A 21079-nucleotide genomic window follows, 5' to 3' on the forward strand; every position below is an offset into this window, starting at 1 on the left:
ATAACCAGCTAATATTACTGAAGTAGAACAGTAACGCTACTAAAGGTGACAAGCACTCAAGTAAAATAAATGCTTTTTAAGCATTATTATGATATATAAAGGTAACATACATACACAAAAAGCTCTGGGCTCTCTACAGTATGCCTCCCAAAATAGTTTGCAGATCTATATTTTCTTCATCTAATCTCATGATCTGATATCCATTTGTTACAAAGTATAGAGCCAGCACATAACAGAAAAAAGGGATGACAGTCAGAGGAAATTGTGCCAAAGGATTAATAAAACAAAGACACTTCTTCAGGCTAAAAGCATTTTTCTTTCAACAAATGAGCTGCCAACAATTGGATAGCATGATTTGTTGACTTCCCCACATGCCAAAAATCAGCGCAGGTGCTACACAGATTTATTGAGTTCTTTACTTTTTGTATTATGATTTTTTATGAGTAAGCTTGTATCCCAGCCAAACTGATTCTGCTGGTACTAGTGTCATTTTCAACATCAATGCATGCTTTGTGAATGCAATACTATCAATGGATCATCACTCCATTGCTGAAGCATCGTAAAGGAGGATTAGAATATTTTTTAAAGAAGTAAAACAATATTACAGAGCTATCTTAGATGGATCTTGTAGTTTGTAGTAGGTCTGAAATGCCTGTCCACTCTTCCACATTCTCCGTGTGCTGTACAGGAGTTATTGCTGTTATAGTATGCGAGGGGTGTGATCAGTGTGGAGGCTGAGCCCTGGACAAAGGGCAACATATTGCCTGACAAGTTACAGCTGGACCACCTTAGCCTAATGAAGAACAGCTGCACAGGCAATACAGTATATAACTACACTGGATACCCCTCGGACGGGAAGAGCAGGGCCCAACCCCTGAAGGGTAGCTACACTTCACCGGCAGTCCCGGAGGGGATTATACTCGATCGTGAGGTTTACCTTCTTCTTCTTTTTTTTCCCTGTCCTGCTGTACAGTTTCACCGGGGCAGGCTGTTACTTTTATTCACAAGTTTTTTGTTTTGGCCTTGTGCTCCCTACCTGCTCCCAGACTGGACGATAGGGAATAGTCCAGTGTGGTCCCTGCTGCCAAGTGGGGTTCTTTTTCCAGGCTGGACCCCATTAGATAGGATAAGTCCAGTCTGGGCGCCTCTCTGCACTGATAGCGCAGCGCCGCTTCACATAACAGCGCAATTTTGTATTTTGTATTTGTTTTATTTTCTTTTGGTTCCTGCTAACCTCAAAACGGTGCCTCAGGCCCCTCCAACAGGGGTCACCAAGTTACCCGTGCTCGCCAAGGCCCCTCCCACTCCGCACTGTTACACTGTGAGCCAAGGAACAATGGCAATTTGAAATGCATGTAATCTATGAGCATAAAATGAACAAGACAAAAATACTTGAAGTACAGTAAGTATTCACAATGAGAGAGACTTTGTAATTCTACTGTAAATCATTAGGTGGAAACTATCATGAGCATCCTCTGGGTACATGTTTAAGTTCTCATGGCAAACCAAACTGAACAAGAAGCCATCATAACATTTAGGTTTTGAGAAACTAGAAATCGGACACAGGATGCCCAGGCTGATACAAATGAAACAAGAAAGGAGCTGCAAGCTGAATTAGGGTCACACAAAGATGGAGGATCAGATTACTACTTGACTTGATACAGAGGAACAGTTGGTGCCATCTGGCCTTTCTCTGTGTTCATGGACTACTAGAGGGGCTGTGGAATTATCTGATCTTCCAATGTGACAGTGTGGCAGGAACATATTTAAAACATTACCACCATCGGAAAACCACTGGGAATTTCTGGGCAATCCAGTCAATTTATATGGAACTCACTGGACACCTATGGAACAAACATGGCTGCCCCCCGCTAGGTGATTAGAGTCACTGTTTCTTTCTGTCCACCATTGTCCTCCATTTGTGAGGCTTGCACTCAGGCACTTCTGATTAATGAGAAAATGTTTAATGGCATCTACTACTAACCACACCATATAACTTTGCAGTGATTCTAAGTGAAAGCATAAAAAGAATGAAAATGCTTCTGATCATCTATGTGGGTCAACTTTTCTTCAGTGTATGCAATTTGCATTAATGGAACACACCGAGTGGGTGTTTTTAGCAGTTTCCATTCTGTTACTGTTGCCACTAGGTGGAGCTGTGAAGCTGACACCCACCTTTTGCAATCAAAGAAAGTCATGAACATAAAATCTCCCTCAACTTTCTGAACCCACACAAGCACTATAGTGTCACACTGCACTCTAGTAGTATTTTATTAGGAGTATAGTACAGCTTTTCTGTCTTCAAAAACATGTGGTGCATCATTGCTTCCATACAGTAATTATCCAGATAAATATATTTTCTGCTGGGAAAAAATAATTTATTATTCACTTCAACTGAAGTCCATCGAAATGCTCATACATACTGTACCCAGTTAAAATATTAGTATGAATAAAGTCTGAATGTTTTAATTTTTTAACACAAAACCGAACATTCATGTTTCAAGTCATTCACATTCAAGTCAAAGCCAATGAACAGTGGTTTGCCTTAGTCAGCTGTGACATCATCAGCTGGAAGCAAATGTTGCTATTGATTAACTGTCCTACTGTTAGCTGAGTACTACTACATGAAGAATTGTGTCAACAAGTCTAAGATGTGCACAATTTGTAAAAAAAGTTTATCATTTACCAAGCACTACCACTTCATATGAACTTAACCTCTTCTTTAAGTCTCAACTTTACATTATAAATAAAATCACATTGATATATATACTGATGGAAAAAAGAAACGCAACATTTTCTGGAATGAGAATACTATAGTTATAGCTTATGTACTTTCACAAAAAGTTGTCAATTTGTTTGAAGCCCTCTGACCAGCAATAGAGCTTGTGCGGTGATGCATTGCAACTTGTCATTCACACGATAATGTCATTCGCATGATAGCTCATTAAGTGCACTTTTACCCAATGAGGTCCAGGTGATCAGGCCTTAATTCAATGCTGAGGTCAGTGCAAGAAAAAGGCCACACTTAGTCAGTTTTCTGTGCATTCCATGATGCCTCGAATGTCACCAGAAGCAAGGGACAGGGCTATTGGCAAGCTGCAGGCAGGCATGTCATGTGCCAGCACTGCCAGACACTATGGAGTAAGCTATGGATTTTGGCCAAACTCCAAACTTGCTTGACTGGGTTAACTGTCAGTGGAGCAGGATGTGAAGCTGACGATGTGGACTAAACTATAATAATAATTACTTATATTTATAAAGCCCTTTTCTGGACACTCCACTCAAGTGTGTCCTAGCTTTACAGGTAATGGGGACTCCCCTCCACCACCACCAATGTGCAGCATCCACATGTTCTGGTGCAGCCATAGTGCACCAGAACATTCACCACACATCAGCTATCAGTGGGGAGGAGAGCAGAGTAATGAAGCTAATTCATAGATGGAAATTATTAGGAGGACATGATTGGTAAGGGGCAATGGGAAATTTGGCCAGGAAACCAGGGTTACACCCCTACACTACTCAATTAACACCCTGGGTTTTTTAATGTCCACAGCATCAGGACCTCAGTTTTACATCTCATCTGAAGTGTCCCCATCACTATACTATACTATACTGGGGCTTTAGGACCCACACAGACTGCGGGGTGAGCCCCCCCTGCTGGCCCCACTAACACCTCTTCCAGGGGCAATCTTGGTTTTTCCCCAGGAGGTCTCCCATCCAGGTACTGACCAGGCTCACCTCTGCTTAGCTTCCCTGGGTTGCCAGTTGTGAGTTGCAGAGTAATATGGCTGCTGGCAATAAATGTTCTTAACAAATGAGTGCTCCTCGAGAACTAGTGGCTTCTTTTACTATTACAAACTATAACTTCAAAGACTAGTCACAAAAATTACATCCAAGTCTTTGTGTGTGTGAATGAATCTAGTAAATTGAATCTGGCCTTTTATTTTTACAGTGAGAAATAATATAAACAGCAGATGTTCAATGTCTGGACCATCATATACTGTACAGTAGATGCTTAATTACATTATTTACATAAGGGATAAAAAATATCTAGAGTACCTGTTGAAAATTGTATCTTTTAACAGTTTACAGTAATTAATCCGTCCATCCATTAGCAGAAATAATTTAATCCCGATGGATGTCATGGACTACATATGAAGTATTGTATAATTTCCTATGGAGTTTATAGGCAATTCATTTTAAGTCACAATGTGTAAACTGGCTTTTCATAACATTCACTATCCACTCAGAATTAATAATGAACAGTCACTTCTCACCAAGTGCTACTGATTATCTTCATCAACATTTTTCTCCAGTCAGATCCTCACCATGAAAATTCCTACCTAATTTCAAGACTACTCTTCTGGTGCATTTGTCTTGGAAAACAGACCTACAGCAAGCACATCTTGCTCACTCATGCACAAGAGATGAAAGCTTAAAACAGTGGAAACATGAGATTGTAAAGGACATTTCTATAAATAGTTCTAAATGTCACACAAGCAGTATTGCTCTAAAAGGTAACACCCAGGATATCACCAACAACACACGTTTTTGCTCATATGTTCACTGTATACAGTAAGTGAACTGTAGGTATTTATTGAATGATCCCGGGAAACTGGTTAAATGACATATTGAAGCTGGTTAACATGTTATTAACACCCATTATTCATGAGTGGAAAATCATAATCTTAAACCAAGATTCCTTGAGTGAAAATTAAATTCAACTGGAGCTGTGTACAAATTGAGTTTAAGCATTTCTCTCTAACAATCTAATTGTAATTTAACTGTCAAGAGACAGTTTTAACAGAGTCCAGTGTACATAAAAGAAATGTTTTAAACACATTGTTGAAAGATGGGAAATGTCTAAAGGAACTTTCCAGAAGAATCTTTATTCTTGTTGCTTTGTTCAGCCCCTGTTACCTGGTTTTCCTGAATACAGGCATCAGAATACAGTAAGATACTGTATATTACAGATAGAACAGTACTGATTTTCTTTCTGTTATCTAAATCAAGACAGAATATGTGATTTCTAAATTCCTCTCCTTTTCACTTCCAAGCTCAGCATATGAATCTTCCATGCTTTATAATCTTAAACTAAGTATAAGATTGTTTGGAGGACAAGAACAGAAAAAGAAGACAAAAATGACGTTTAAATAAGTTTTAATAAGAATTTTAAAAAATGTTTATAATTAAGGTAAAACAGCCAATCTTAAAAAAAAGCATCTGAATGTGTTTAGCCCTAGGCTCATAGTTTAATCCCTGTCCTTACATATGCAGAAAAAGCACTCCTAATGGCTCCCAATAGCTTTATAATAAACTCACCAGAGGTATAGCTTAGTCCCATTGGTCCTGAGCTGAATTTAAATTAAAGTAATTTTGAGGGACCAAAAATTCAACTGGTCTTTCACCTTACTAACAAAGATCTGTCATTATTAAAAAAAATATAGAAGAACTGTGATTAACTGAAGTAAGTGGGCCTTACACATGAAAGGTGTGTAAATATTACTGTAACTTGGGTGATTATACTGTGTCACACCAAAGCCCTTTTTTGTTAATTAGATACAAGCTGACAGTTTGCCAGTTAGGTGTAGTGGATCACAAAAACATAATTCAACTATTACATCAAAGTTCATTAGGAGAAAATAAATGAAAAATTAATTTTAAAAGTGAAGCATGTGCCAATTAAAATATATTTTCATTTTGTGATTTGTCACTTGCATGTAACACCTTTAATGTTGGTTGAAATATTTTATTTGAAGGTTTATCTATGAGGTTTGACTATCGCCTTAACAGAAACACTTAATATCCGATTTTACAAAATGCTAAATTACACTTTTTATTCATGTGCAAATTTTAATTTATTACTATTTTATTACTATAAAATATATTACTATTTCCAAGACATGAAACTACAACATGTTAAACGTTTTTTGAGCAGAAAGGACAATTCAATTCTCTTTCAGTTTTTCAGTTCTCTTATAAGATAATTCTGATGATCTTACAGTTTCCATACCAATGTCAAAAACCTCTCAGTCTTGTAGTACTCCACTGTTATACCAGAACTTTGAAGCATTTAGTCTTAATAATAATAATAATAATAATAATAATAATAATAATAATAATAATAATAACATGTAACTTTTTTTCATTATAATATAATTAACATAAGGAAACAATAAGGAAAACATCTTATACAGTAAATTAAGTATGAATTATATCGGGAGTGGAAAACACTGCTCCCAACAACGGAGGGTGGACTGATATTTGGACTGGATATTTGCCAGTGCCTCAAATTGGGACATCAAAATGCACCTAGTGTACGTGATAGTACCATATGGACAAGAAAACCAAACACAAAGGAAACCACTTCTTTTCTCTCCATATCTAAAGGAGAAGGATATTACAATTCAGGCAGAAAACAAAATGATTACCCTGGAGTCTCTGATCTCTCCATAACTGTCCAGGCTGGCGATATTGAAATGCTGAGAGCACTTAGCAAAATAAGACCCTTTCTTATAATAAAATACATCACATTCCCTTCACGGTGAAAGCCAACATAGAATGGAATAATCTGCTTTCTCTGTCCTTGCCTCAAGCACTTGAACATTTTGTTAGGCTTAATCCTGGCTGAGGTAGTTAATAAGATACTGTCTGAGCAGGAGGTTAACGGGGCAGACCAGGGAGGATGGAAATTGGAGAGCACTACACACAATCTCAGGCACAAAGGCAGAGGGAGGAGAGGTCTAGACAATGGAAAAGCCACAAGTTAGTTATTTAATAAAAAAAAGCACCCTTCCCTGATGTAAGTCATCATCTTGGATATCCCTATAGTTTAAAAGCACATTATAGTCACTGTTTAAACTGGGTTAACAAGTAAGATCAGGTACAGATATTTTACAGACATGAAGGAATCTGACATTATGCCTTCAAAATGGAAAGTTGCATTGTTATTTTGCTCTATAAAAAAGGTTTGAATGCTCCAGCTATTTCGTAGTCAGAACTTCGTTTTTAGGCAAGGTTTTCTTGCACATTTGACTTGCTCAACCATACTCCTATGGCACAAATAATTCCACCTATAGCAATCTGGCTTCACAAAATGCTGCACCACTCAGGATGCTATTCTTGCTGAATTACATAATAATGATGTTTCTTTATTAGCCCTATACAATTTCTTGCATTAGGAATTTGTCTTTTCACATACCCCAGCTTTTTTTTCTCCATGGAGACACAGACACACAGACAGGGAGAAGAGCTTGGGGTCAGAGCACAGGGTCTGCCATTGTATGGCGCCCCTGGAGCAGTTAGGGTTAAGGGCCTTGCTCAGGGGCCCAACGGAGTAGGATTCCTCTGCCGGCCGCGGGATTTGAACCGGCAACCTTCCAGTCACAGGCGTGGATCCTTAGCCACAGAGCCACTGCTCCGCCCCCTTAGTAGAGCTATGGACTTTATTGTGAAATAAGTATCTAAAAAGACTGGCATATGCTGACGTATGCCAGTTGGCCATACTTCTTTCATCAATATTGATTATGCTGATGATGATGCACTACTCATTAACAAATAGGAGGAGTGCTAGACATCACTCAGAACAATGGAGAGGGGTGTGTCTTAATATGGTCTGTATCCTGTGCTAAAATGTTCTCCAGAATCTTGAATACAGATCTCCCTATTCTCCTGATTCCATTAATAGTGATATAGCATTGGGCTATCAATAATGAAGTGCCTCTCATGAGTGTGAAACCAGAAAGACTCAGCCTTAAAACAATGGCCCTGAAATAAGCTTTAAGCCATTCACATGCATAGCCAGCAAAGCAACACAGGAATCAAATTGAATTATTTAATGCCAAATACCAAGGTCAATAACTACACAGGTATGCACAACCTCAATTTTATCACTGACAGATGTAGACAGATCCTACTTCAGACATATCTTTAGATTTTTCATTAATGTTCCAGCAAATCAGGCCCTCACCATCTGTTCCCAGGTAAGGAATGGCGTAAGGCCAGGTACAGTACACAGTAGAAATGACCATACCTTGTGCTGTACACGACACAGACCCATTAGCTCTGTTGTGACACTGGGATTTTGGCAAGAGAAGTCCTACAGCTGTCATGCAATAGAATGTTTTGGCAAACAATTGCTGTGAAAGATAGCCAAGGCTTATTAATTAATATGATACTGTAGTTGTAGTTTTTAAGTACTGGGGATTACAACTACCCTTCATTCAGGGCATTCTTTTGTCAGATTTCACACCTTTCTAGTCCATGGCAGGAAGATAATGTTAAGATATCCACTAAAGGCTGTAATAAAAAAAAATCAATGAAAGACAGCTGGTGTGAAATAACAGTTTTTATTTTGAAATTATTGATGTAATTTGGAAAATATATTTGCAGTATGTAGGTAATACTCCAGCTATCATGTAACTGGAATATTAAGTAATCATGAGGAGATTCATAGGATCAAGTCTGAATCCTGAACGAAAGCAGAAAAATTGAATCTGGATAAATTATTTTCTGCACACACCGAAACACAAAATGTGTCTAGGACATTTTAAATTAACATTTTAAATGAACTTGTAATTCATTCCAATTTAAATTAGGGTGACAGATAGGGTGACAGTTTGGGTGGTGGGATGGTGGGAAAGCTTCCTTCAAGACATACAGTACATATGTTCCTGAAGATGGGACTGTTTACAAAAGACTTTTCTTGGGACCCCACAGCATAGTTTTAGATAAACATGAAATATTAACGATCCCTTTAATCCTCAGACAGCAACCTAGACAAGTGGTATATTTGTATTTGGAATTCTGTTGTTTTACTGCCCATACAATGCCTGTAAAGAGTGCTTGATAGATCTCAAAGAAACTTTCTGACAATCTCTGTACTGTTCAGAAACAAGGTTTTCTAGTCATAGATATGACATTCAAAAATTCTTTACAACAAGTAGCTTTTTCATGAATCTTTTTTTTTACTTGGTTAAATGTACAAAATGTCATCGATCTGAATTATTAAATCCTGGTTCATTTGTCCATACAGAGATGAATTAAGCATTAGCATTGTTTCCAGTTCACTAGCTGTAAGATCTCTATTTACTTAAATTCCATGTGCAGCCAGCATAAAATTGCTGGATTAAAGATGTTCTCAGAGATGAGTTTAATCCATTTGATGAGAACCTTCAAAATTAGACTGGTAAGACAAGTAAAACTTCTTATGAAATTAGGAATATTTAATGACTTTGGCCTTGGAGCCAGTCTTCTGAGGTTAACAAAAAACATATGTTTCATTAAAAGGTTATGATCAAGAATCAAAAGAAAGTCGTATTTATAATAGGGAGAACTTCTTTACTTGAGAAAGTCAGGAAAACTAAATATTGAAAAAGACTATATCTAAAAGTGGTAGTGTTTGCTGCTGATCAGCTCTTGATCAAAGACAGAATTGCCTCACACATGGATCATATCTCAGGCACTGTAAAAGTGTGTGAATGTGCTTTTTTAACCAAATGCTGAACTTACATGTGAAGTTAGCTGGCTTCTCTAAATATAATAGAAGTGTACTGTACATGACAAAGTTAATTTTCTTGCAAAGGGAGTTCAGCTCCATGCTGTCTGCTCATTCAGGGGACTTGCAAATTAAATACAACATGCTCTTAGTAATACAGTTTGTTCTATGATAACAAACATACAGTAAATAAGAGTAGAATAAAGGTTGCAGATGAGAGGAGGCCATTCATCCCATTTTGCTTATTTGGAATTTTAGTAGCTCAATGAATCTAAAATACCCTTCAGCCATATCTTAAGACTTTGGGCCTCAACTAACTGGGCTAGAAGTCTGATTCAGAACAAACAAGTCGGTGTTAAAAAGCATTTCCTATTTTATACCAAAATTCTCTTTCAATTTCCGATTGTGACTCTGTGTCATTGTTTTATTACTGAGTGTGAAATATTCCCTAGAGTTGACAATTTATACTTAAGATCTTCTATACTCAAATGCAGTCTGTTCTTAATTTGATTTGTTTTAAACTGAAAGACTGAGACCATGAATCAATCATTGTGCTCTTCTTTGAACCTTTTTTGAGCCTATAATTTTCTTTTTAGGTGCAGTGATCAAAACTGAGCACAAAACTCTAAATGAAGTTTAAGATCTCAAGGAATAAAAAAATGATGGATTTCAGCTAAAGAAACTGCAATTGGTGAATCTAACTTAAATTCAGTGTTAAACACTGAATTTGTATATTTTAGGGATGATAATGAAATCTGATTCACTGGCTTTGCTCTCAAAATTTTGGAGCTGTCACATTCATATCTTCCCTTGGGCTTTAAAATCTAGCCCTAATACCGCATATGCAATTAGAAAGCTTAAAATGCAATACAGAATATGCAATAGCTGTAATTTAGAAACGAATAGGACATTTCAAAATTAAGCAAATTTGTTAAATCCGTTGAAAGATGAGGGCAGAATCCCTTTCTGAGGACTTTTACAGATACAGTATCACAGAGACGATTTCTATTCTAGTAACACTATCTGGTTCTACTGTATTTCTTAAGTAAATAGAAAAATATGTCTGACAGGTACAAGTATACTGTATAAAGACTTTACAGCAATACATAGAACCTGCCAACTGTTCCAGAACAAAAGTGTAGTTGCTTTTTGTTAAAGTACACAGAACCCTATGGAGAACGTTTAAATCTCCATAGGGAGCATCTGGACTTAAGCTTCAAAGTGTTAATGGATATACTGTTTTGAATATACAGTACTTAAGAGTGGAAGCAGTGTCCTGAAATATAAAACATTAGATATTGTATGCCACAGATATGAACTTGCTTTTATTACTGATTTCAGATTGCAGAACATGTTTACTAGTTCTTTATGATACAGTAATGGGAAGAAAACAATAGCTCAAACAAAACTGAGACAAAGGGGTTTAAAAGCAATTACATTAAAGGAACACTCTGAAGAACAAAGTGAATTGAAATCCCAAGGCTGTAAAAAACATTCCTTGACAGCAAAGGTCTTAAAATCTTTATACTCCAAAGTAGGCTATACAGAAGAATTTTCTTTATTTTTACAGTGCATTTTTACAATGTATTGGGATGCTTACTATTTTGTTCCTAATAAATTCATCCTTTTGTATAAAGGGCTTATACAAAAGGATCGAGACCTTAGATTAATGACATCAGGTTGCTTTGGTGAGATCTCGGCACATTATAAAACTGAGTAGAATTTCTCTACTAAGCATATATTGTATATAACATGGAAGAAAAATATAACTAATAATTATAGTTATTTAATGTAGTTATTAAGGAATAACATAGTAAGTACTGTATACTACTGTCACTTCTACAAGCAGGAGTAATGGTTTGCTTGTGTTACTTTATATCTTTACATTGAAATTTATAAACAGACATTGTCAAAAAACACTGGAATGAACTTCAATTATAAAAAAATCCTTACTTTAGCCTAAGGCGTCACACTCTATGATAATGTGCCTGGATGCCTTCATTACGTGCATGTTTAGCTATAAAACAGCCTTAGGTTTTTGCTGTTTGTCTCATATTTTTTACAGAAGGAACAAATCAATGGAACTATAAAATATTATTTTACGATAAACAGTTGCATTAACAGATTAAATAATTAACAGATGGCAATCATCAATCCCATAAATGTACTTTAACAGTGAGCCATAGACTCTCATATAAATAATGACAGACATGCATGTATTTAAAAAAGCTTCAAAAACAACAATTTACTCTGGCAGCTTAAGCTTTGTGCAGCTTAACAAGACTTTAAAAATATTTTGTTTAAGAGGTTCTGCGGTAGACACCTCTAAATTATTTGCAATCACAGTACATAGTCTTAATTTTTTGCTTTATCCTTTGACTCAAAGTATTTGCTATATGAGAAAATCTGGAATCTCTTCCAGTTGAATGAATAGTTAGAAAATCTAACAGGGCTGCTTTTGGATTGCAGCATTAGTTTAGTTTTCATTTGCCTTTACAGCAACCCTGTCAAGGTATACATCAGTTCATGCACAGTCCTTACAGGAACCTGACAAGCCTCTGTACCAAATTATTTGCCATAATGAATCACACCCCTCACTCAATGCCACTTAAGGTCTTAGAAAACCTGGACAACAAAGTGGAAGAACAGTGTCACAAGTTGCTTCTAAACTTTAGGATACTCTAAAACATTCTTTTAGACAATGACAGAAGAAATAACACGTAATTCATAATGCATTGAGAATTAATTTGAGTTTTAGTAATTAACTTTCTGAAACCAACAGGGAGTACACAGGGGGGGATGAAACCTGGACTCTTATCGAAGTTTTTTGCGATAGACTGATAAATACACACTGGTGAATGAGAAATGAAATGGAGGCATGAAACGTGAGACAAAACAGTGACCAGAGTACCTGTGTAGCCCAGGGAATTGTCATCATTATCGGAGGTGGGGGCTGGTGTGCCACTGTCGTTGCCCCCATCTGGCCCGTCGGTGTCTGTCGGAAACAACACCATAGCTGCTGAAGAGGAGACACTTGAGACAGTCGCTATAGCCTGTCCACGGACCAGTACATCCACACAGCATGCCAGGGCACATAGTGGTGCCAGAAAGCTAACCTGACCCCCGCACTGTCCTCTCCAAACTGAAACAGACCACATCCTCAAATCCAGTAATTGTAAGAACAATTATTAACAAAATAATGTCTCTCTTCCCCAATGGCCTGTGAAGCTGTGTCAGAGCTTGCAATGCCTCAGTGCTCTGACTACATGTGTGACAGCCAGCAGCAGCACACTTGACAGGACCACATATGGGAAAGATGAGGCAGAGTAGCTGAATGCTAGGTTTCCTAATTCCCCATTTATTGTTAATCAAAGCAATTGACTGTGATCACTCCCATCATCATTGCTCTGTTGCCTGACAATCACAGGCCCAGGAGACAGACTTACCTTTGTGAAGGAAGGTGGGGGGTGGGCGAGAGGGGGAGGGATGTTGGGATTTTGCGGGAGTGAAGGGGGTGGGACTAAGTTGGCTTTGCCACACCTTCAGCATGGCAGGGCGGTCTCATAGCTGAGAAATGACCTGAGCAGCAGGCTGACAGAGGTGCTACAGTTCTGACTTGGAATATGTACATTGGAAAAATCCATCAGGGACAATAAGGAAAAAAAACACAAGACAATAGATACCCAGGGCCCTCAGTTGAGTTGGTGATACTGGAGAGCACACACAAACGTTGTTGCTCATAATTGCACAACACTGTGGCACCATCAGATTTTCTAAATATTGCCCAATACTGTAAATGTGGAAATGGGATAAATCTGGCAGTTCCATTGTGGATGAAAACAGCTTTGATTAAAGGAGGCTGGCTAATAAAGAGGTTCATTTGTTTCACAATTTTATATGTAGTAGAAAACATCATTACTCAAAAGCAGTGCAGGAAATTCATTGATGCCGGAATTGCTAGTAACTTTAAAAAGTTTACAATTATAGTGATAAGATGCCAAATACTTTTTCAAAATAAAAATGCAATTTAATGATCTGTTGATAGATCACAGTGCAGAGCAAGGAAGATAAAGATTGGTATTCACTGTGAAAGGTTACACTTCTACAACAGATCCTGGCAGGTGATATTTTGCAGAGAACATTAACTGATGGCAGAAGGTACTGTATTTATCACTGTATTTACCTTCACTGAAACAGATAAATACAGACAAGCTTGTGGTTGACCTTATTTTAGGAGTAATGGCTTGGAGTGCCATTGGATTACACTCTGCAGTCCCCAAAAAATAAAAATGGCAGTGAAAAAAAAAATAACAATATCTCTGATATTTTGGATTAACTTTTCACATACTGTACAAGTTCACTATTTTTTAAAAACAAATGATCATTTTTATAAAACTAATAATACTGCATAATAAAAGTAAAATAAAATAATAAAAGAAAGGATAGTCCCTTTGGTTGTTTTTTTATATGTCCTTATATGATTTTCAGAATATTTTAATAGTTCAAAATAAAAAACATTGGCAGCAGCAGAGGTTAGCAATCCTGGGATAAGACCTAATCACATGGAGGGTGGTGCTGCTGCTATGAACTTGAGCAAAGGGTTTAACTCAGATTGCTACTGGTAAAATGCTTACCTGCATTAAAAGGTACAACTTCAATTTGCTTTTCAAAAGTATTACCCAATTAAATCAGAAAAGCTTAACAGTGTTAGTCATATAAGTAATAACTTATTAGGAATTCAAACATTAAATGTACAATAACAAATTGCAAGTCATGTCTCATGTAACTGTCAATTGTTCAGCATTGCATTTTATTACCAAGGTTATTCCTCTTGAAAAACAATTTCACAAGGGTGAAAGATAATTACATTCATGACAAATTTTAAAAAAAAACAAATTACCTAAAAGGTGATATTTTTCAAATAATAAGACTTTATAAATCAGGCAAGAGGTTATATAACAAGCACTGCAGGCAATTAAACTGTCAAATCATTCATTTCTGACTAATAACTGCAAAGGTGTTATAGTCACAAAGGCACTGGCTGGCAAAATCCTATCACCTTCTCTTTTAACATCATAAAGTGGTTGCAACTGAGGGTATATCACAGACACTTTTAGAATGTATGAATTGCAGAATGTACTTTTCAATTTTTACAAAACAGGAACCATTATGATGTAACAGAGACGCAAAGTACAAAAAACGACATAAAACAGCTGGAAAATGCATCAAAGGAGGAGTTTGTTTGTCTGTCTGTCTTTCTCTCAAGGACACAGAAGAATGGCCTTACCAGTCAGCAGAATCTTTTTTCTTGTGTGTGGTCCATTCCCTGTGTTGTGTACTTTAGTTTTCAACAAAGTGAAATTTCACATAGCCTTAGCTTAGCATGTAATGGAACAATCACAGCTACATACAGTGTATTTTAAAATCTAGGTTCACTATAGCTTCATAACCTTAGGATATTGACTGAATATATAATGTTAATTGTTTAGAAGATAAAGAAACAATTAGACATTGGTCCTGAGACATGTCAGAGAAGCAAATTAAATATATTTTACATTTTTCTTCTCAACCTTTCAGCACAAAGGAAAAAAGTAGACACACCATACACAGTATAAAGTTTGTTATTTGTAGGTTAAAACCAATTATTAGAGCAAAATTCTACAACCTATAAATTTGGTTCATCCAAACTAATACTGTATATTCAGGATTTCTAAAAATCTCAATATCAAAGACAACCTCAATAGGTGGAGATAGACAATTGTTTCAGACATAGACTAGCAATAAGGGCAGTGGCAGCCTGAGAATATCTCATCTTAAGAAACCATCTCTTTTATACTGTTTTGATTTTTATTGCTGAAAAACAACATAACAGACAAATAATTCACATACTGTATATTCAGACTTGTAATGAGTATCATATTGAACTACACTTTTTTGTAATGCAATAAAATATTTTAAGACGAGTATCAAAAACAATTCAACATCAAGCAACACAAATGAAATTAGAAATTAAAGTCTGCAGTCAGGTACTTTGAATTTGGTCTTCGTTTAAAAAAAATATCTCTGTAGAGTACAGAACTTTCTGAGTGAGAAGCTAGAGGCTGTGTCCAAGCTGAAGGCAGAGTGGGGCTAACATGATCTATAGTACCTGTTCACGCTTCAGACTGTCTTTTGTCAGTTTCTCAGCATGAGAACTGCCCCTTGTCATGTTGCACACAGGTTTGACTCTCTTCTCTGTCAACACTCACCTCTCTATTTTTCTTCCTCTGTTTCTCTTTGCTGCCCAGCATCTGCTTCCTATCTCTGTGTACATGACAGCCAGGAAAGGCACAGCTACCCTGCTAATTAAGTGGTGCTCCAATGTTTGTTAACAGGTGGTGGCCCCAGCTGCCTGTGCCACATGGGCAGATAGAGGCCCATCATCACCATCCTATCCAATGCCTGTTGATTAATTATGGAGAGCCATGTGTTAGTAAGTGCTTACTGTGGGCTGACAATAGAGATTTTTCCCCAGTGTGAGTACACAAGAGCAGGACCTTTCTGGGTCACTGTCAGAGCAATGAGGCCCATGGCTGAAGCCAGACAGTTTATTGATCTAAAGGCCTGCTACAAAACTGGATCTGGTTCATTGTTGCTGTTTGACTCACAATCAAATCCTTACACCACATGGGGGTCTCCTGCACATTGCACTGTGAGTTAGTTTATCAATATTGGTTTCACAGAAATGGTTCAACAACATGTCAGTCTTTGGTGACATGTTGACAGAATAAGTGCCAATTCACAAGAAAAACATTCTGATTTTTTAGAAATATTTTTTAGAGATATTTTTAAATAGAATATTAAAACATCCATAAGTTTTAACTACAGTTTATATCCTAACATTCTGTTTGCCTTCAGCCATGTCTTGTGTATGGTTTGTTATTAGTATAATTGTCTTAAGAATTCACAATCCCTTGTACTTTTGACAGTGGAAGTACAGGGCTTTAGGACACTTGGTATATTGTATATTAAAAATTCAAATTAATAATATAGTAAATGACTGTTACTGAAGTTAGGGATTTATCATATCAAACTTAATTAAAATGTATTGTTCAAAGATAAAAAAATATAATGTAATCTTTAATTAAATGAACACTAAAGATACAGTACTAATCATAGGACATCATGATTAGTACTAATCATATCATCAGGACTAATCATAGTAAGTACATCCAGTAGATATCTAGTTAAGAAGAGTTCAGGTAGGTAGTTGCATCAGCATGTGTAGGCTGCAAAGGAACAACTAATAGGTTTATTCCATAAAGCAGAAGCTTAAAAGGAGAGGCCAGCGTTAAGAACCATTCAACGTTGGTCGGATGAATCGGAGTTTATACTAAATCACTGTTTTGCTACTACTGACTGGTAGATCTTTCTAAACTGCCGAAAATAATATCAATCTGTGTACGGACTATGTTACTGGCTACATCAGTAAATGCATTGAAGACGTGGTTCCCAGGATTACTGTTCGCACACATCCAAATCAGAAACCGTGGGTAAATGGCGAGATACGCGCCAAACTGAAAGCTAGGACAGCTGCTTTCAATTCTGGCGATAAATGGATACAAAAAATCCAGAAACGACCCCAGGAAAGCTATCAAAATAGCTAAATACAACTACAGAGTAAAATTAGTCATGTTATCATGGCTGCAACACACAGACCATGTGGAGTGGCATACGCACCATTACAGACTACAAAATACAACCCAGCTATATCGCACAACAGTATGCCTCTCTTCCTGATGAGCTAAATTCATTCTATGCTCGGTTTGAGGCCAGTAACGCAGATCCAGTCAGGAAGATTCCAGAAATCCAAGACGGAAACCCACTGATCATATCCAGAGTGGATGTGTGTAATCCACGCAAGGCTCCTGACCCTGATGCTATTCCTGGCCACATTCTGAAGGCATGTGCAGACCAGCTGGCAGATGTCTTTTCGGACATATTCAATCTCTCTCTAGTTTAGTCTATAGTTCCTTCCTGCTTTAAGAACATCACCATTGTCCCTGTTCCTAAGAAACCCAGAGTTAGCTGCTTAAATGACTACCGCCCTGTTGCATTCGCATCAGTTATCATGAAGTGCTTCGAGCGGTTGGTCAAAGCATACATCACCTCTTCACTGCCTGACACCCTAGACCCACTGCAATTTGCGTATCGCCAGAACAGGTCAACAGAAGATGCTATTGACACCGCCCTCCATACTACCTTCTCACACCTGGATAAGAAAGGAACATATGTGAGAATGCTGTTTATTGATTACAGCTCAGCATTCAATACCATAGTGCCCTCAAAGCTTGACATCAAGCTCCAGGACCTGGGACTGAACACCTCCCTCTGTAACTGGATCCTGGACTTCTTGATGGAACGTCCACAGGTGGTGAGAGTGCACCAACATACCCTCTACCCTGACTCTAAACACTGGAGCCCCCCAAGCCTGTATGCTTAGCCCTCTCCTCTACTCCTTATGTACCCATGATTGTGTCACCAGGCATAACTCAAACTCCATCATTAAGTTCGGCCTGATCACAGATGGTGAAGAGTCTGCATACAGGGAGGAGGTTGAAACCCTGGCAGCATGGTGCCAGGAGAACAACCTCTCTCTGAACATCAGTAAGACTAAGGAGATGATTGTGGATTATAGGAAACACCAGGGAGGAGATCACACACCTATCTACATCAATGGGACTGCCGTGGAGAGGGTCAGCAGTTTTAAGTTCTTGGGAGTTAACATCTCAGAGTACTTAACCTGGACCCACCACACCAACACCGTGGTCAAAACAGCACGGCAGCGCCTGTTCTTTCTCCGTAGGCTAAAGACATTTGGCATGCCATCACATATCCAGGCCAACTTCTACAGGTGCACTATTGAGAGCATCCTGACTGGTTGCATCACTGCCTGGTATGGGAATTGCTCCGCACGGGATCGCAAAGTACTGCAGAGGGTGGTGAAGTCAGCGCAGCTCATTACCAGCTGTGAGATACCAAACATCCAGGATATCTACTCAGCTAGATGTCTGAAGAAGGCCAGGTCCATTCTCAAGGACCCCAGTCATCCCAGTCACAAACTGTTTTCTCTCCTACGAATGCTTTGGTCCGGTAAACGGTACCAAAGCATTCGGTCCAAGTCCAACAGACTACGGAACAACTTCTACCTCCAGGCAATAAGACTGCTAAATAGCCAACGTGCAGCTCCTTTATCAAATCACCTGTAATGGCTACATGGACACACAGTTTTCACTGTATTCAGCATAACTGCACTACTTGTATATATTGCATACACCATGAACACATAGCAGCTCTACTCATATTGAGTTTTATTCAATTTCTATTACATCTATTATTATGTAACCTAATTTTCGTAACCTCAATTTCGCGATTTTTGTGTTTTTGTGAATTTTGTGATTTTTGTGAGCTCGCAGAAAAGACATTTCATTGCCAGCAACTACTGCTGAACGCTGTATTGTTGTGCATTTGATAAACTTTTATTTGATTTGATATCTAATTAAAAACCCTTCTAAGTTTGACTTTTCCCCAAATGTAAGTAAAATGTAAGCCTGGATTGATGTATTGTAGTTTATTAAAATTGTTTGAGTTTTCCTATTTAGTTTGAATGGAATTCATGTGACATTCACATATGATGGCTGGTTTGATGAGTGGGTTATTAATGATGTCTGTTTGGAGTCTGATGTGACAAGCTATTAGTATTCTTCTTTTATGGGTCTTGATTGTTGAGTGTTGATTTTACATCAAGCATGTCAGCTCAGAAAGCTGACCTGAAGCATGTGCCTCAAGAACTCTGTACCCCATGTACTTAAGCTACTACTGGCCAAAACTGTCTGTCAGTTTCAAACAACACACAATATCAGTGAACATTTCTTTTATTGTTTTGTAGTCATTTTATGTTGATTTCATTTTGAATTAATCTACTGTTGCCAACATGGGGTTAAAATGAGTGTTAATGTTGTTAATAAAACAGCCTGTCAAAAAGGGGCCATGTGTTGATGAGACCATTGCTTAATTTATAGCCCAGTACCCCCAAACTAATTTCCATTTTGATTATTCTTTAGGATTTTTCTTATAAAACATTGCTAATGGGGATTTAATCTGGACCCTGAATTTGAATAGCACACAAAAGGAAGTCATTTTTGTGAGATGGGATGAAAAAAAAATGGCAGAAAATCATGCCAGATGAGTAGCCCACAATAGACAATGCCTTGAATAATTGGTGTTTAATTATGCAGAACCTCAAAAAAAAAATGGCAGAGGCAGCAGCTTCAGAACTTGGCTCTGATTGTGTGCCAGTCTGGTAGGTGCAGGGGGAAGTCCCATTGCTGAGGGGGCCCATTAATGCTGTACTCAGGGCTGGTGCCAAGGAGGACTACCATTTAGTGTGCCACGTCTGTGGGTCCTCCTCCTCAAGTGCCTAAAACAGCTTAGTCTGGCAAATGGTGCTGTTCCCCCTGTTTGCTTTAAATCTCCCTTTAAGACGCATAAGGGGTTTTAAGCTAGTAAGTATTTTTTAAGTAACAATCTACATACAGTACACAAACAGGGCCTAAAAATTGTTCTATAATGATATTAAAGCACTAAAAGCAAAGTCAAAGCAAATGAGGAGGCACAGAGAAGTAAGCCTGAATTCTGAAAACAGCTCTTTGTCTATGATATGTTGAATGAATGCTGTCTATATTTTATAAATAAGTAAATTAGTGATGTTTTTAGTAGAAGAACAGATTACTGTATATACCCACTTTCAGCACAGTTTAAGCATGATGTATTTTACTCTTTACTTGTTCTTATTTGATAACAATATCTATAGATATAAAATAAATGAATAAAAACTCAACACTGGTGGGTCTATTATAGTACAATTGGCATTGGCAAAAACATACACAAATACTGTACTTTCTTCAGAAATTAAGTTTCTCCACCTCATAGCTGTAAAGCTACAGTAAACCCAGAAACAGATACATTCAGTCTTTTACATCTGAAGTCACTTTGCCTCAAAATATAAAAAAAGACAGAATAACACAAAAAATATTGAAAAAAAGCACCCAATGAATGAAGCAAGTTTATAATGAACAGGCATATTTATGTGCTTTAATTCAATTTAAATTGTGTCTAGAACTTGAATTTTCATGGATTTCAGATGTGATGGATTTTGTGACTAAATATTTTAGTCATCCTGTTCTTAACAGTCTTAGATCAATAAAATCATCACTTAAAAATATTTGTATGCTAAACTGAAATCAGAAGTCCTTAATCAGAATAAATCAATGCTTTTATCCCACCAAACTGTTTAAAGCAGTTGTGTTATAGAAGAAGTTATATACTATATGAGTGCATATGTCTGAGTGTGCACTTCACAATAACATCATAGTTCATTAAGATTATATTGTGCTTATACAGTACATTAAACTAATTAATACATTTTTATCTCCTGTATTATACCTGTATTATAATATATATGAAGTGCTCATTAGCCTATTTCTTTATTTGATATTCTCTATAAAATAATTAAGATCTCATTTCATGTACTTTACAGATTGA

General features: G+C 37.3%; 1 protein-coding gene across 7 annotated transcripts in view; it reads right to left on the bottom strand.

Annotated features, from left to right (window-relative positions):
* robo1 (roundabout, axon guidance receptor, homolog 1 (Drosophila)) overlaps positions 1 to 21079 on the bottom strand; it is a 502926-nt gene that overhangs the window by 268899 nt on the left and 212948 nt on the right. For 5 of the 7 annotated variants that reach the window (XM_069190212.1, XM_015341971.2, XM_015341968.2 and 2 more), the window contains one exon: positions 12408 to 12491. The exons of the other annotated variants lie outside the window; for them this stretch is intronic. In XM_069190212.1, the coding sequence (XP_069046313.1) occupies positions 12408 to 12491 (84 nt within the window). The remainder of the gene's footprint in view (positions 1 to 12407; positions 12492 to 21079) is intronic. 7 annotated transcript variants of the gene reach the window in all.

Source organism: Lepisosteus oculatus, chromosome 5 (assembly GCF_040954835.1).
Source record: "Lepisosteus oculatus isolate fLepOcu1 chromosome 5, fLepOcu1.hap2, whole genome shotgun sequence".
NCBI lineage: Eukaryota > Metazoa > Chordata > Actinopteri > Semionotiformes > Lepisosteidae > Lepisosteus > Lepisosteus oculatus.